Consider the following 15,682-nt stretch of genomic DNA (forward strand, 5'->3'; position numbering starts at 1 on the left):
ATGCTCAAAATGTGAAACGGTTCATAGAACCTATCACGTACAATTTCATCATAAAATATAAATGCTTTAACACAGACGCACCCAAACGCACGTTAGATAGCCGACGGACATACAAAAGCACATCGTATACTTTGACATATGACTTTGGTTAAAGTACTCGACACGCTTGTTCCGTCACCATTGTCAATAGGACAATATTTTTCTTTGCACGAATGTATACAAAAATTAACTTACTTATAAATCTAAACATGTATGTATCTATAGCAACATGGTCATGAATTTTTTCTTTCAGAATGATTACGGCTTTTTTCTTCTTCAATTATTTACCTATAAAACAACTATCGCATCATAATAATCTTTATGATGTGATATTTAGAAAACAGCTTACAATTTAACATTAATTATATAATATATATATATATATATATATATATATATATATATATATATATATATATATGTATGTATGTATACATTCAAACACACACACACACATATATGCATATGTATATATATATATATATATATATATATATACATTTGCATGTATCATATAATGGCATGGCACGCATTACACAGCAACATCATAATAACACTTGGTAATTAATTGTCTTAATCAGTTTTTTTTTACGAAAACGGTTCAAGCATTCAATATTCACACGCTTTCGTTAAATTACTACTTATTTATAGTCTCCTCAGTCAGGTCGTTTGTTTCCAGGCTGTAAATAAAATTTAAAAATCAATTAATTATAATATTATATACATTTATTATTTTAAAATAATAACAACAATAAAATGACCAGTGTGACCTGACAGGTTGCCCCAAAGCGTCATACTGGTCTTAAGCGTCATGCCTCAAAGCGTCATACATATATGTATGTGCATATTATTAGATATCACAATCAATTGAGACAAATGTTTGGGGATGGAAAGTTTAGTTACAACTACCGATAATATATTTTTTAAATATAGCAATATTAGTAAACGTTATTTTATTTCATTTATTTCCAATCCCAAATTTGTGATTTGGCGGAATTCAGACATTTTCAGTTCCAAAAACACTATTTCTGTTTGACTTCATTTGCAAATTGCCATAAATTCTTTTAATTTGATATGTCCAGAATCTTGGAAAAGCAGAATAAACGTATTACAGGCCACTACTATTTTTACTAAATATTGTTAAGCGCAAAACATTGTGTTTATTGTTTTGCAAAATTGACATTTTCAAATATAACGGCTCATATGATTTAATATAAAGAGAAAATTTGATTGTGATTTTTTTAATATAGAAATGTTTAACTATACAAGCATGAAATTTAAACATTGGAATTTTTTATCATTTCTATAAAGATTTTAATATTTTAGAAATGTAAAAGATCTGGTTCGAAACTTCTTAAAAAAAAATTATAAAAAAGCAAAACTCACAACATCAATAAAATACTTTTTCATAAATTGTATATAATAAACATACTCACATATTCTATCGACCATTTTTAAAGGTTTTTGAATTTGAAGATAAATAAAAAGATAAGTCATAACTAATAGTGGGATATAAAAACTAAACACTACATTCAGGGACAGACTGAAAATGTTGGACGCTGAACTAGGACGGGGATAGAAATGATGTGGATGAGGTATATAAACGGGGGGCGGAGACTCCACAGCGTCAAACTGTTCCCAAAACAAGGGAGAGCCCTGTGATTGACTGCTGCATTCCCAACATTGAAAACGACATTTTGAATATACAATATAAATTGTTAGTTACATTATTCTACGTAGGGTTTGGCAAGTGACGTGACTTACTTTGAACAGGGGTTGGCATTGCGAGACGCGACGGCCGTCCTGCCGAGATGTATGGCTTCTAGATCCATGAACTCGATCTGGTGGATGCAGCCGGTCAATCCTACCAATCCGGAAGACGTCATGTGACTTGGAGTACCGCCTATGGAGAATAAAATTAATTAAAAATACACATATACATATATATATATATGTTGTAGAAATACGTAGATATGCTGCGTTTGTCACTGACCCAAGTATAAGTTGGAATCAGCATTGAGCAGTTGAGTGATGCCGGGTGATTTTCCATAGGTTTCAACGTCATCAACGTCAAGCATCACTTCGCTTCCGGTTCTTCTGACGATTACTGCGTGACGCTGGTTGTCCGATACCAAGACTTTGTCGTTGCGAATTGTGGCCACACCTTCTCCTAACTCCCATTGGAATTCCACAAATCCTCCGTTTACTGAAAGGGAAATATTATTTCTATTATACATACATACATATACATATGTATACAATGTACTTCACATGTGGGCTTTTTATTTCAAATTGTGCATTCTAAAATTTTAAATATTATATTACAAATGTAAAATATTAACCCTTTGAATTCTAAACAACCATATATCGTTGTTTATGAAAACGGGTAGTTTTCTAATTCCACTATTTTGTATCTTTAATCATATAAAATTTTAACGAAAACAACAGAAAATCTTTTTCTATTATAGAGGTCACGAGCCGTCGTGCAATTAAATGCAACTAAAATGTTTACAATTATAAATTTTCACCGAAAGAGAGAGAGAGAGAGAGATGCAGAATACCCGCTTTAAGTGTATTACACCTACATCTCAAAACAAAATCACCCGCTGTACGAAAACACTAAGGTAAAACGCACATGCTGTCCTTTACACCCCATTTCAACCAAAAGCATTTCGCGCGTACAATGCTATTCTGTCTGCACGAAATGCTATTGGTCAAGAGGCGGCGTAAGAGACAGCATCTACATTTTTCCCAACTCTCTTCCTACAGCGGACTAACTACAGGTATCCATATCTAGTGCACTCGCACACTCACATCTAAAAGCAAGAAAGACAGAAAGCGATAGCAAGCACCCGTTTCAAATAAAATGCACAATTAAGTATGGCGCACTCGACTAATGAATAAATAAATTATTTTTTTTCAATTAAATTATAAATGTTAGCATTTCTCGCTAGGATTTTGAAGAACATCGTAGCAGCCAAATGGTAAAAGAATATCATTGTGGAATTGCATCTATCGAGAAGATAAGATGAACTTCAATTTGGGGTAAAAACATATTTTTAAATTTTGTATTTAAATTTTATGTATCACTTACTCTGTAACAAGATGAAATCTCCATCCTTGGCCTCCCTATTATTTTCGCTTTGAAGCAGTAGCACGCCATCCGGTTCGCTGGTGGTGAACGCAATGGCTATCACTTCAGTAGTGATATCGGTGTCGTGAGGCAACATAGACGCCGGAAGTTCCACGTATCCTTCTCCGGTGAACGAGCAATCTTCGCCCAATTCAACACCTACGAAAAGCGGAAGTTAAACACGGAAACGAAGATTTTCCACTGACGGAAGCGAATCACTCACGATTTTGGCAGTTGAAACCACCGGTGCCGAGGGGACAGTCGCACTTATAAATTCCGTTACGGAGCGGTCTGCAAGTTCCGTTTCTTTGGCATGGCTGGACATCGCACGGGGCGTATGAAGAGGTGTCAGTGGGTGAAGAATGGCTGCTGCGAGTCTCACAATACGTTCCTTCGAATCCGGAAGGACATTCGCAGTACTCGTCCGAGGGATCGTTGCACCGTCCGCCGTTTTGACAAAGCAGACACACAGAATCCTCCTGCAAACGTTCAATGCATTGAAAAAATCCAGTCGAGAGACTGTTGATATTGAACTAGAAGCACGATTGCATACCTCAGACGGGGATTGAGTGGCTTCGGGGTTGATATCTCCTCTGTGACGGGTGTCGTAGTCGTCGGAGCACTCGCGTACGTTCGCCGATTCGATGGGTGAGTTGATTATATCCAGCTTAGTGCCCAGCAATTCCACCTGAATGCAATACACGTGTTAATACATATATGTACACATACATGTTTGATTTGGCAATTAATTTATACGTACATCGGCAATGCAACCGTTAAATCCACTATCAACTTCTGTGCCCTTATTGATGGTGAGCCATTCGTCATTGTAGCCACCAACGTATAGTGGTGTTTTGTAGAATATTGACTGGAAATATAAATAAAAAGTACGAAATTAACATTTTAACTCATTAATGCTAAACAACGATATATCGTTGTTTATGAAAACGGCGAGAATTGCTAACAACGATTGTTGTTGACGGCATAATGCTCGTATTTGAATACTTACTTGTGAGTCAGTGCATCTTTTGTATGAAAGATTTTATATATGTATATATTTATATTAATTTATTATTATATATTTTTTTTAATTTCAACGCAAACTTTTTCTTTGCGCTCGGGTAGTTTTATAATTCCAATATTTTATATAATATAGAATATAGAATAATAACAAAAACAATAGAAAATCGTTTTCTATTATAGAGGTCACGAGCCGTCGTGCAATTAAATGCAACTAAAATGCACACCAAATGTTTACAATACCAAAAACATAAACTGTCACCCTAGCGAATCTCACTCGCAAGCTTGCATTTACAACCACGAAAGAAGGAGAGAGAGAGCTACCAAACTTCTTGCTTCAAATGTATTGTATCAAATACAATGCACAATAATGTATGGCACGCTCGGCCAATGAAATATGTATGTTAGTAAATAATACATGATTTTTTTCTTCAAAAAGATTATAGATGTTAGCATTTCTTGCTAGGATTTTGAAAAACATCGTAACAGCCAAAGGGTTAAAGTTGGCCTTTTTTGGAAAAAATAATTTTTTATGACATCAATAATTTGAGCTTCAGGCTTAAAACTTCCACATTTAAATTTAGATATTGTGACTAACATTTGACGATATTTTTAAAATGAGATGAAAAATAGTTATTATTTGAACTACATATGTAAATGAGAATTAAGATGGTCCAAGTAACGAAAAATCCGGAAAATTGAGACAAAAAATATTGTTTTTATGTGAACTATGTATGTATGTATATGAAAACGCACTCTTCAAATTTTTCATAATGTTCTGAGCTAATGTTAACAGTTTGCCCGAGGCCGTCTTCTATGGAAGCTTTGAGCGACAAGTCTGTAGCGTGGCTGTCTTCCATAGAATTTCTGAACTTTGCACGGGATTTTGAGCCTTATATGCGCCTATTTCAACTGTTTTAAGGTTCAAAATTGGTTGAATATATTACTGAGAGTTGAATGCCATCTATTCAATTTGCTTAAAATGAATATATACCAGTCAAAATTAGTTTTTTGTGGAACCATACTGAAACTTCGTTTATGTGATGTCACGTCTGTTGAACAATGGCGACGATACGTCTCAATTGTATGAAGAATGATTATTTGACAATTAAGCCAAAACCACGAGATATATTATGTATTTTATTGTTTAAAATAATACTTCATGTGTTAATTAACATATCTGGTTACTTGAGTAAATATTAAAATCTGTATTTAAGGTCGAAAACTCGATTGCCAAATGCGCAAAAAAGGTGCCGCGTACAGAGTTTGTTCACTATATTTATTGCCGCGGGCAAAGGGTTAATCTGTACATCTAAATCAAACTGCAATTAGATTTTAATAATCACCTTTCTGTTTTTAGAAACGTTGACGGCAACCGTATCCTGTCCTTCAATGGAGAGCTTACCGCGAGTCAAGAAACGCGAGATGTTAACATTCACCCATTGGTTGGCAATCAGTGGTTTGTTGCTTCGGATGATAGTCGGAGCTGCAAAGCAAACAATTCAACACAATTACAATCCGCCTTCCATTGAAAACAACCCATGCTATTTCTATATACGCACTAGATCCAACGCTGAATCTGAACTCGAGATGACTGTCCTTGACGGCGAGTGACGTAAAATCGCCGTGACCGTGTCTAGACTCGGCGCAGTACAAAATCAGACCGTCCTTCACGGGATAGCCTGGCTTTATTCTCATGCCCATCCTCAAGTGTTTTCCTGTTTTTGGCGGTGCATACGCCAAATAGGCACCTCCGCCGAATGCTGGATACTCGATTTCGAGTCTCGATTCACACCTACGAGAGAAGACATCATGATCAAATGAGATCAACTGTCTCATATACAAATATAATATTGTAATGTGCTTTAGTATCCGACTATAAATATTACCTGTCGCCGACATAACCAATTGGACATATGCATTTGAATCCGTCAGCTGTATCTGTGCATCGTCCCGGTCCACACAATCCAGGTCGGCAAGCGTCTCCTGTTTGACTACAGTCCAGTCCAGAGAATCCTTCAGGACATAAACAAGCATGGCCACGTTCGGTGAGGGCTTCCTGTGTTCATATAAATAAAATGTAGTAAAAAACAAGTCAATGGGCTTTGATTCTCTTTCAAGATTTCAAAGCTATATTATAGTTAGAATATATGCATGTCTTCGCATTAGTAAAAATCATCAATGTACCTAATATATAGATATAATAAGTTTTTTTTATAATCATTGACTATTAAACAATTTCAATACACAAATATATATATGAATTCTGAATTTGTTTCCTATATTTAATATATTCGCTTTTCAGAGAAATTTACGTACTTGACAAACGGCATTGTTTTGGCACGGATTTGGAGTACAAGAATCGCACTCATGAACGTTGACTTTTTCAATTCCATCCTTCATGATCGACAAGTCATTGTCTTCTAGCACTAATCTGCCAATGCAACCTTCAAATCTGCAATAGAAAAATAGCACACGTAACAATAGCATACGCTTTAAATTCGATGCAATATTTACTTATGTATACGAATACTCACCCTTCTTTGGAACTCAATTCATCAGGTAATTGATTATAATCAGGCACACCGCCGATGTACAAAGGCTGTTCCAAATCCAAGCCGTTAGACTTACCCGGAGACTTGGTGGTGAACGGTCCCTTACCGTCGACATACAAGAATCCTGTAAAAGGATTAAATTGAATCATAATACGAAACACTTTGTGTGTGTGTGAAATTTCATGAATTACAAACACTCACCATCTTTTTCGTTGCGGCTTATCTTCAAATTGTGCCACTCATTCATAGACAATGCTTGATCCCCGCTGATAGAAGCCACGCCTGATCCGAGAGAATATTTGAACTCGGGTATGCCGTTGACGAGCGCCAGAGATACATAATCACCGCTGTCGCGGCCAGATTTTTGAGAATTGTACAATATTATTCCATTTTGACCTGAAACATTAAATTTCACCTTATATATGTGAAAATCATTCGGAAGGCGACAAGAATCAATCGAGATAAACTTCAAAACATCAAGTCTGTTAGAAAATTTAACAAATCACCAGCTCAATATATGGAAAAAACAATCAGATAAGAACCCAAACTTCGTCACACGACCAAATCGTTTGTGAACTAAGAAGAGGTTAGTAAAAAAGCAAATCTACTCTAAATTCTCACTCAAATTTAAATTATTAATTGATCTATAAGTTTATAAATATATGAGTTAGTATATTTGAAAGCGGCAGAAGTCCAATTTTCAGTTCCAAAAACAGTATTTCTGTTTGACTTGATTCACCAATTGTTATCATTTCTTTTAATTCGATATGTCCAGAATCTCGGAAAAGCAGATTAAACGTAGTACAGGCCACCAGTATTATTAAATAACGGTTAAACGCAAAACATTACATTTAATGTTTTTCGAAATATTTCTCGAAATGAAGAAAAGTGGACTTATGTCACTTACATTCAATTATAACGGATCATATACATATTAAATATATATAAATAACTAGTGTTGTGCCCGTTAAAATTTCAACGGGTGGTTTCGGAAACAAATTGATACATGATTTAAAATAAAATTACTATACGAATAGTAATAATTAATTGGAGTCTGAATTGAAACAGAAATCGGGAATCGGAACTGAAACGGGGATCGGGGATCGGAATTGAAGCAGGAATTGGAAATCGGAACTGAAACAGGAATCGGGAATCGGGATTGAAACATGAATCTGGATCCGGAACTGAAACAGGAATGCAGATCCGTAACTGAAAAAGGAATCCGGATCTGGAACTGATAAAGGAATCGAAATTGATATTGTCGTCTCAGAAACTTTGATTTGTTCAATAATGTCACGGATTCTACGAACCAAAACATACATACATACAAAGTTTCCTTCGAAATTATATATTAGATTTAATAATTTATAGAAATATTAATAAAATTTATATAATATTTTATATTCATTTAAAATTATTTACTATTTACACGGCCTCAAGATTAGTTCCTACATCTAATAAATAAAAAATGAAAATTCTGCAGCTATGAAAAAAAACCAGTACACAAAACTTCAACAATGACAGTTTCCAAAAATCCAAAATTCTGTTCAAAGAATTTCTAGAAACATTTTGAAACCTGAATGATAGTAATACATATGTACATACATATATGGATATATTTCAGGAATTTAAACCAATACTAATATTGAAAGTGAATTACCGAGAGGTTTCACGGCAATTTCAATGTCGAACGATATGTAGGCGTCGTTGATGGTTTTCATGGCAACGAAACTGTCCTTGGCGAATTGCGGTACGATATGTGTAACCTTCAAGATGATCCTTCTCTCCATGCTCTGCTGACCGTTGGTCACTTTGCAAGTGTACGGGCCGGCGTCACTCTCGCTGATGGACACCAATTGAAGCGTCGGCGATTTGACGGCCAGATTTTCCGGAAGCAGTGCGTAAGGTCGCTCCCATTGGAAGGTTACCGGAGCTGGTATGTCGGTTTTGCATGGCATTTGGACCATGCTACCCAGAGGTGCCGAGAAAACCTCCGGAGCATCGCTCTGAACTTCCGAGTAAGGCGCCGACCGTCTTGTATCTGAAACCGATCGATATTGTTTAAACCAGTCTAATGACTAAGCGTCTAAATCTGTATATCCTATACACACCAGATAGAACAATGAGGGTGAACTCGTCGTATTTGGCTGATCCGGTTCTGTCGCGGCCGTCGCATCGATAAGTACCAGCATCTCGCGGGGTCACTCTGTCGATTATCAAAGCGAGTCCACCGGGAATTCGCTAAAACACATTCACGTGCAGGATATTACTTTCATATATAACATACAGACAATTCGCTGGTATTATATAAAGTGATTGGATACTAACGCGTGTATTGACACGTTCCCGCGACGACTCTTTCCTCCATCTCAAGTCAAACTGTTCTCCGGTCGTTCGACAACTTACTTCTATAGGTTCGCCTTCCCTTACTGAAAGTCTCTGAGGTGATATTTCGACTGAATTTTGCACTAGTCCTGAAAAAATATTTCGCATGTGTATAACATTACTCTATCGGAGGGTTGCCGTCAAAAATCTTGAAATAATTGACGACAAATGTTAAATTTTATTATGACTTCATATTAAATATCATGAAAATATATATATAAGACAATCGAACAAAATATTAATTGAATTTTAAGCACTCACGGACAACATAAATAATAGATATTTACAAAATTAGTAAAAATAACACATCCAATAAAAAGATACAAATTATTAATACATGCAAAAACTGTACACAATTTGTTGATTCAGTTAGTATTTTGACAAATCACATTAAGAATACATTCAAGTTAACATAATTCACACCAGTAGCGATTTTGTGCGCTTAAAAAGTGATGATGCAATGCGGTGCATGTCGATGCGAAGCATCTTGCTAACTGATGTCGTATTATGTTAAATTAAAATACACAAACGTTAACACAAATAAACACAATTGAGTATATGAACACTGAACAGATATGTTTTTATTATAAAATATATGTGAAACGTTCAGTTTATACAAATAAACAATATTATTATACGACATAATATATCCGAAGCTGTTTAATATACATATAAACATATGTGTATGCAGTGCATAGCAAGCATACACATATGTGTATGCATATATTGCATTAAAAAAAGACAACTGTCTCAATAACTATAATCTTATTTCACTGTACCATTTCGTTTGCCATAAAAATTATGCATCACATTCCTTAAATTATATAAATAGAGCTTACCCTTGAATTGAATCAGACCAATCTCTCTTGTCTCAAGTATAAACTGGGGTTCATGATATTTTTTAAGCGTTTATTTTTATTTGGCATGTGTCTGTGTGTGTGTGAAGATTTGATGTTTTTATTAAAATTCAAGAAAAACCAGACCCAAATTTTACCAAACATACCAGTCGGTTGTTGCGTACAATGTACATGTGTATCGGGCTCGGTCCGTAGAAGTTTCTCTATTTTTATCTCACAACCGTATTTGAGTGTGTAAGAGTAGGATATGTCTGTCAAAATGATAAGTAGAATCCTATTTACTACTTAAATTTTTTTCTGAATTAAACTTTATATTGTATATTTGATTGAAATTAACTTAACACGTTCAACCCGGCGTGTACCACATGTGGATAGTGATATAGCAGACTATAATTTTACGGTTCCACTTCATTGAGCACCCCAACAATAAAATTCCCATAGAATTCTAAAGATTTAGGGACAACTCATTACATAAAGTGATTTAATGCCGTCACGCGTAATTGGTGCCAATACGCGTGACAGTGCCGCCACATGGGCAAATGTATGAAATCATGCGCCGGGTTCAATGTGTTAAGCGATAATACTAATTGAACTCAAATTGATTTTTTTTTTATTTATTTAAATTGTGTATTAAAATGTTCTGACTCTTTAATTGTGCAATTTAGTGTAGAGATCTTCGTCGAAGCTTGGCCCAATATTCAGAATAAGGTTGAATAAAAACACAAACAAATAATAAGATACAAACACTAGGTACATGTAACATTGAACACAAGACACGAACATAAAAGTAAAACTTGTGAAACATTTTGAATGTGTTTTATTTTGTTTTTTTTTTTTTTCGTATAAATGTATTGAAAATGTGTGAATGTGGTATTTTTGGTTTGTACATGTATTTTTGTTGTTGATAAATTAGACATAGATGAGATATTTAGACGATCACTTTCGACGCCACAGTCTATACTACTTCCATGTTTAATATGGTGGTGTAATACCGTGGATGCTTTCACTATTGGAACAAGTTTCGTCAGAATGGTCATCGCAATCAGGATAGCCGTCACACAGTACGTAGTATGGAATGCAAGTTTTACTGAGTGTGCACTGGAACTCGTCATTTTTACAGATTTCGCCTTGTAAATGCCAAATTTTATATTCAAATTAAAAAATCAAAATAACAAATAAATAAAAGACCTTTTCGTCTACAATGTCTTGTCTCTTTTTTTTATATATAGATAGTATACTTAAATTAACAACAAGGACTAAAGTATTCATCATTGCTCAAGACAGCACATAGTATTTTATTTGTAATATACACAAAATAAACTATGTATGATATTAGAATTATTAAACTATTATTATATATACAAGTTGTGTTTTTGTTACTTAAGAAAGAAATATTTCATTTGATGGGAATTTAAATTTGAAATATCATTTAAAATAAATTACAACTTTCATATGCTAAATTCTATATGTAAATATTTAATATTATTAATTATTTAAAATTGAATGTACGACGAGGGATGAGTTATCACTTGACGACACACAAGTAGTATCACCATCAGAAAGCAAATATTAACCTGGAAATAATACAAACGAAATATTATTAATTCATCGTTCGGCAAATTAAAACTTTCCCGAATCTCCCCAGCATTGCATGCACCTCCTGAAAATGATTTGCATTATGAGTTTTGTTTCTTGTCCTATTGCATGATTCCCAAGGCGTTATATTGCTTTCTAATGGTGAAAGTGTCATCATAGTATATTGTATGTATACATTGAAAATAATATAATGGCCATGTTCAGTGTTGCATCCACAGAGTTTATCGGGAAGAAAGTTTCACCTGGTTCAGTCAATCAATTGAATTATTTTAATATGGTATTTATCAAATCGCGATTTATTAAGAGGAAGTAAAATAATAAAAATAAAAATTTCCAAGGAATAACCGAGTTAATAAAACCTCACAGAAGATAAAAGGGTAAGATATCACGAAACGAACCAACTTAACCTTACCTTGCCAAATTATGTATGTAAATTACAACGACAGTACCAATGTAGTCGAAATTTTGGTGGTTATGATTAGTATTTCCCATCCCTGCTACAAACTCGTTGAATTCAACACTGGTTGACGATTTCATTATGCTTAAAGAAATGAGATTGATTTGATCGAGAAATATTTTGATTTGATTTTTTTTTTATTATCCACTATCAACCACAATGAAGACAATCAATCTTATTTCTTTCAGAATAATGTTTCAATTAATTTTTAAAATATTCAATATCAATTTTGATCAATCCTTCATAAATTATATCGCAATTAAAACGGCTATTGAATATGTATGTTTCATTATTTTTACATGTATATAATTTTATTACTTTTTTATAAAGATTAGACAGTAGGCATCTTGAAAATGAACATTTTGCTGAGAAGTGAAACCGAATTACAAAGTATAACATTTTATCATAAATATTTTGGGCGAGCTCAATATTGTCAAAGCCATAGCTTGCCTTAGCATAATATCAAGACTTTATTAGATGGAAAATAGTTTGGTTCCAACAGGAAGGACTAAAACTGGATGAATGTGCACTGCATGAAAGTCCTTGCAAGTCATTTGAAGATGTTATCTGTTCTCCGCACTCGTTTGATCTACAACGGCGTGCGATTTCTTCCTGTGAAGTTATTTAAAGGAGGAAATATTTGTTCATCAAACTATCCAAAAGTTGAGGAATAATATCTGAGCGAAAATTTAATGCATTTCAGAGATTATGGTATAGAAAGTTATGTACAATTTTCGCCAACATGCTGAGCTCACCCAAGTGATATTGTTTTCGAAAAATGACTTTGTGAATTGAATACAAAATGAGTCAAAATTTCATCTTATTCTTATATATTTGTAAGGAAAAGAAACATACATATTAGAATCAAAGTTGAAGGATGTTAATTGAGATAACAAACACACACACACATACATATTAAACACATTGTTATATATCAATATTTACAAATTTAAAAGATTATGTTAATTGAATCGATTACGTGATCATGCATAATATATGTGTACATATGTGCGATAAATTACCCAGTGATTCAATTTCACTACGAACGTGTGTGAAAATATTAAAAGCGAGATGGTTATCGACCATAATTATGGTTAATGTTCTACAGATAAATTTGTAATTATTGCTCCCTCCTGCCAAACAATGTTTTCTTTTATTGTTTTACTGACCGGTGACGGTTAAATTAACGTAATCCGTTGTGGTGAGACCTCTTCCATTTTGGATGTGGCACTCGTAAAGGCCCGTGTCTTTCAACTGGACCCGTTCGAACGTCAGTATTCTGCCACTGTGAATTTGGGCATTCCGCCCCACCGGACCACCGTTCTTTGTCCATCTAACACTATGTATTAAACCGTTGCCGTTTACACCACAACACAGTGACACTCTTGAATTAACAGCTGCCCTTTGATCCCGGTTTATGCTAGCTTCATGCGTAGCCTCGCGCTCCTCTGGAGGGTCATGCCAAACGATATTGTAAAAATGCTCTTTCGATGACTGTCAATAGTCATCAACTTTTGATAGTCATGCTCAATCAATTCATGTTTGAAATATATAAAAATATGTAATAAATAATAAATGGTATAAAATGTTCAAGCGATGTTCTTGAAAAAAGCGAAAAAATTCATACACAGCATGCGTGAATAAATGATGAAAATATTTTTGAAAAAAAAAATGTAAAACATGCATGTAATTTTTATGCATTAAATTTAAAAACAAGATCAAAACTCAAATCGCCATTTTTAAGAATAAAAATAATAAAATGGCTTCAATGCCAAACTACAGTTACTTATCATAAAAGTAAACCAAACTTTTGTAGGAATTTTAAAAGTATATGTATGTATATGCAATATACATATTTATGCTATTCATTGTAACTAATTCAAGTTAGATTCATATATAAAATAATAGTCAGAATATTTAAATACTGTCCATATTTAAAAATATTGCTAAAAATACAAATTAAGACGTTATAATTAATTTTTATTCCAAACCACATTTAACTTGGCAGTAGGAAGAAAAATGTCTCATTCCTATTTGTCAGCTAATATGTTCTGAACAAAAGGAATCGCGTATTTAAACTATATACATATTTTTTAATACAACTTTTTGTTCAATAGTAATCGAGTACTTACTTACTTACTGCCAAGTTGATTCATATGAAATTTAAGTAATATCATATTTTTTTCAAGTGTTAATTCAAAATCAAAAAATAAAATTTCCAATACAGTTACAATTATGCAACCGTCATACAATTGAATTGTATATATGTATGTATGAAATTAAAAAAAAAAAACAGCTACTATTTTCTAGATAAGATTTGGTTCACTATTACGTCAAACGTATTAGACTCGTAATAATGAGCAAGCTCATAGTTCTGGTGTAATGTCAATGATTAAATACCATTCACGATGACTTCTGCGACGGCTTCGGCAAGGCCCGCCACGTTGGATGCTCTGCACATGTAAAAACCGGCATCTTTAACTTCAATTCCGTGGAAGACCAGAGAATTATTTCTCACTTCGACGCGGCTGAAATCAAACACGACGAACTTGAGCAACGATTCCGAAACAAAAGCTCGCAAAACTAAAAATCAAACAGTGGTAGTAGTACTCTGGGAATTCGCCCCTGCTCGGTGTCCAGTTTATCGTCATGGGTTCATCTCCGTAGGCCACGCAGCGCAGGGTTGCGGTTTCACCAGGTCTGACGGTCTGTGTCGTCGGCTGCAACGTGATGCGAGGTGGACGTCTGATGCTCAAGTAAGTACGAGCTCGTGCAACCACAGCACCGTTGGGATATTGGCGAGCTACGCACTCGTAGTAGCCGCTGTCTTGTGCAGTCACCTGAAATCATGAGTAGTTTGGGATAAATAAAAAGTATCAATTTGCATATATGCACTTTAACATATACAGTAGAATCTCAATTATCCGGATTGTTAAAAACAAACACAAATTTTACTGCTTTGAAATGCATAACATAAATATTCGAAAATAAGACGGAGAAATGTGTCGGTTGTCTTCAAAATTCAATACTCAAAGGACGTTTGTTTCTTGAAAATTTGATCGCGATTTTAATATCTATTTTTAATATTACCAATATGGAAAAGAAAGCGGGTTGTATTATCATTAAAAGACAAATTAGATATAATAAATGCTTTAAAAAGCGGTGTCTTAGGACGTGTTTTTTTTTCAAATAAATATGGTGTTGGAACGTTAACGATCCTGATATAAAAAAACAAAGCGAAAAAATTATGAAGTTTACTGAATCTTTAATGTCAGAAGCTGGAAGCCCAGAGTGTAAGGTTATGAAAAAAAAGGAAATAAAAAAGTCGAAGAGTGTATTTTTATATGGTAAAATCAAACACAGCCAATATCAAGTCCATTAAACAGCAGCTTCAAAAAGAACAGCTAACTTTAAACAAAAATTCATAATTTAATTTCTTAATAAATAATAATTAAATATTGATCTTCATGTTATTATATATATGTAAATTTAGACAAATGAAACTTATTCATACTGAATGTACACGTCTTTCCCTGTCAATTGTGCTTTTTTTGATTATTTGGATTATTCATTATCCGGACTACCTTCATCCCGAATTAGTCCGGATAATCGAGGTTCTACTGTATGCATATGATCATCT

General features: G+C 34.0%; 2 protein-coding genes across 2 annotated transcripts in view; both read right to left on the bottom strand.

Annotated features, from left to right (window-relative positions):
* Nucleotides 1–569: 569 nt before the first annotated feature.
* On the bottom strand, nt 570–8,782 carry LOC143922862 (basement membrane-specific heparan sulfate proteoglycan core protein-like). Its single transcript, XM_077446237.1, has 14 exons — nt 8,408–8,782; nt 6,949–7,143; nt 6,730–6,871; nt 6,512–6,647; nt 6,082–6,251; nt 5,755–5,987; nt 5,539–5,678; nt 3,933–4,040; nt 3,726–3,860; nt 3,396–3,651; nt 3,134–3,331; nt 2,033–2,245; nt 1,804–1,942; nt 570–719 (listed from the first exon to the last, which is right to left on the bottom strand). The coding sequence occupies exons 1-14, from the start codon at nt 8,712–8,714 to the stop codon at nt 677–679; spliced, it is 2,415 nt and encodes an 804-aa protein (XP_077302363.1). The 5' UTR covers nt 8,715–8,782; the 3' UTR covers nt 570–676.
* A 2,400-nt stretch (nt 8,783–11,182) lies between these two features.
* LOC143922860 (basement membrane-specific heparan sulfate proteoglycan core protein-like) overlaps nt 11,183–15,682 on the bottom strand; it is a 247,793-nt gene continuing 243,293 nt past the window's right edge. The window contains exons 54-56 of the mRNA XM_077446235.1: nt 14,653–14,882; nt 14,443–14,570; nt 11,183–11,563 (exon numbers count right to left, since the gene is read on the bottom strand). Coding sequence (XP_077302361.1) covers nt 11,559–11,563; nt 14,443–14,570; nt 14,653–14,882 — 363 coding nt within the window. The 3' untranslated portion in view covers nt 11,183–11,558. The remainder of the gene's footprint in view (nt 11,564–14,442; nt 14,571–14,652; nt 14,883–15,682) is intronic.

Source organism: Arctopsyche grandis, chromosome 2 (assembly GCF_051622035.1).
Source record: "Arctopsyche grandis isolate Sample6627 chromosome 2, ASM5162203v2, whole genome shotgun sequence".
NCBI lineage: Eukaryota > Metazoa > Arthropoda > Insecta > Trichoptera > Hydropsychidae > Arctopsyche > Arctopsyche grandis.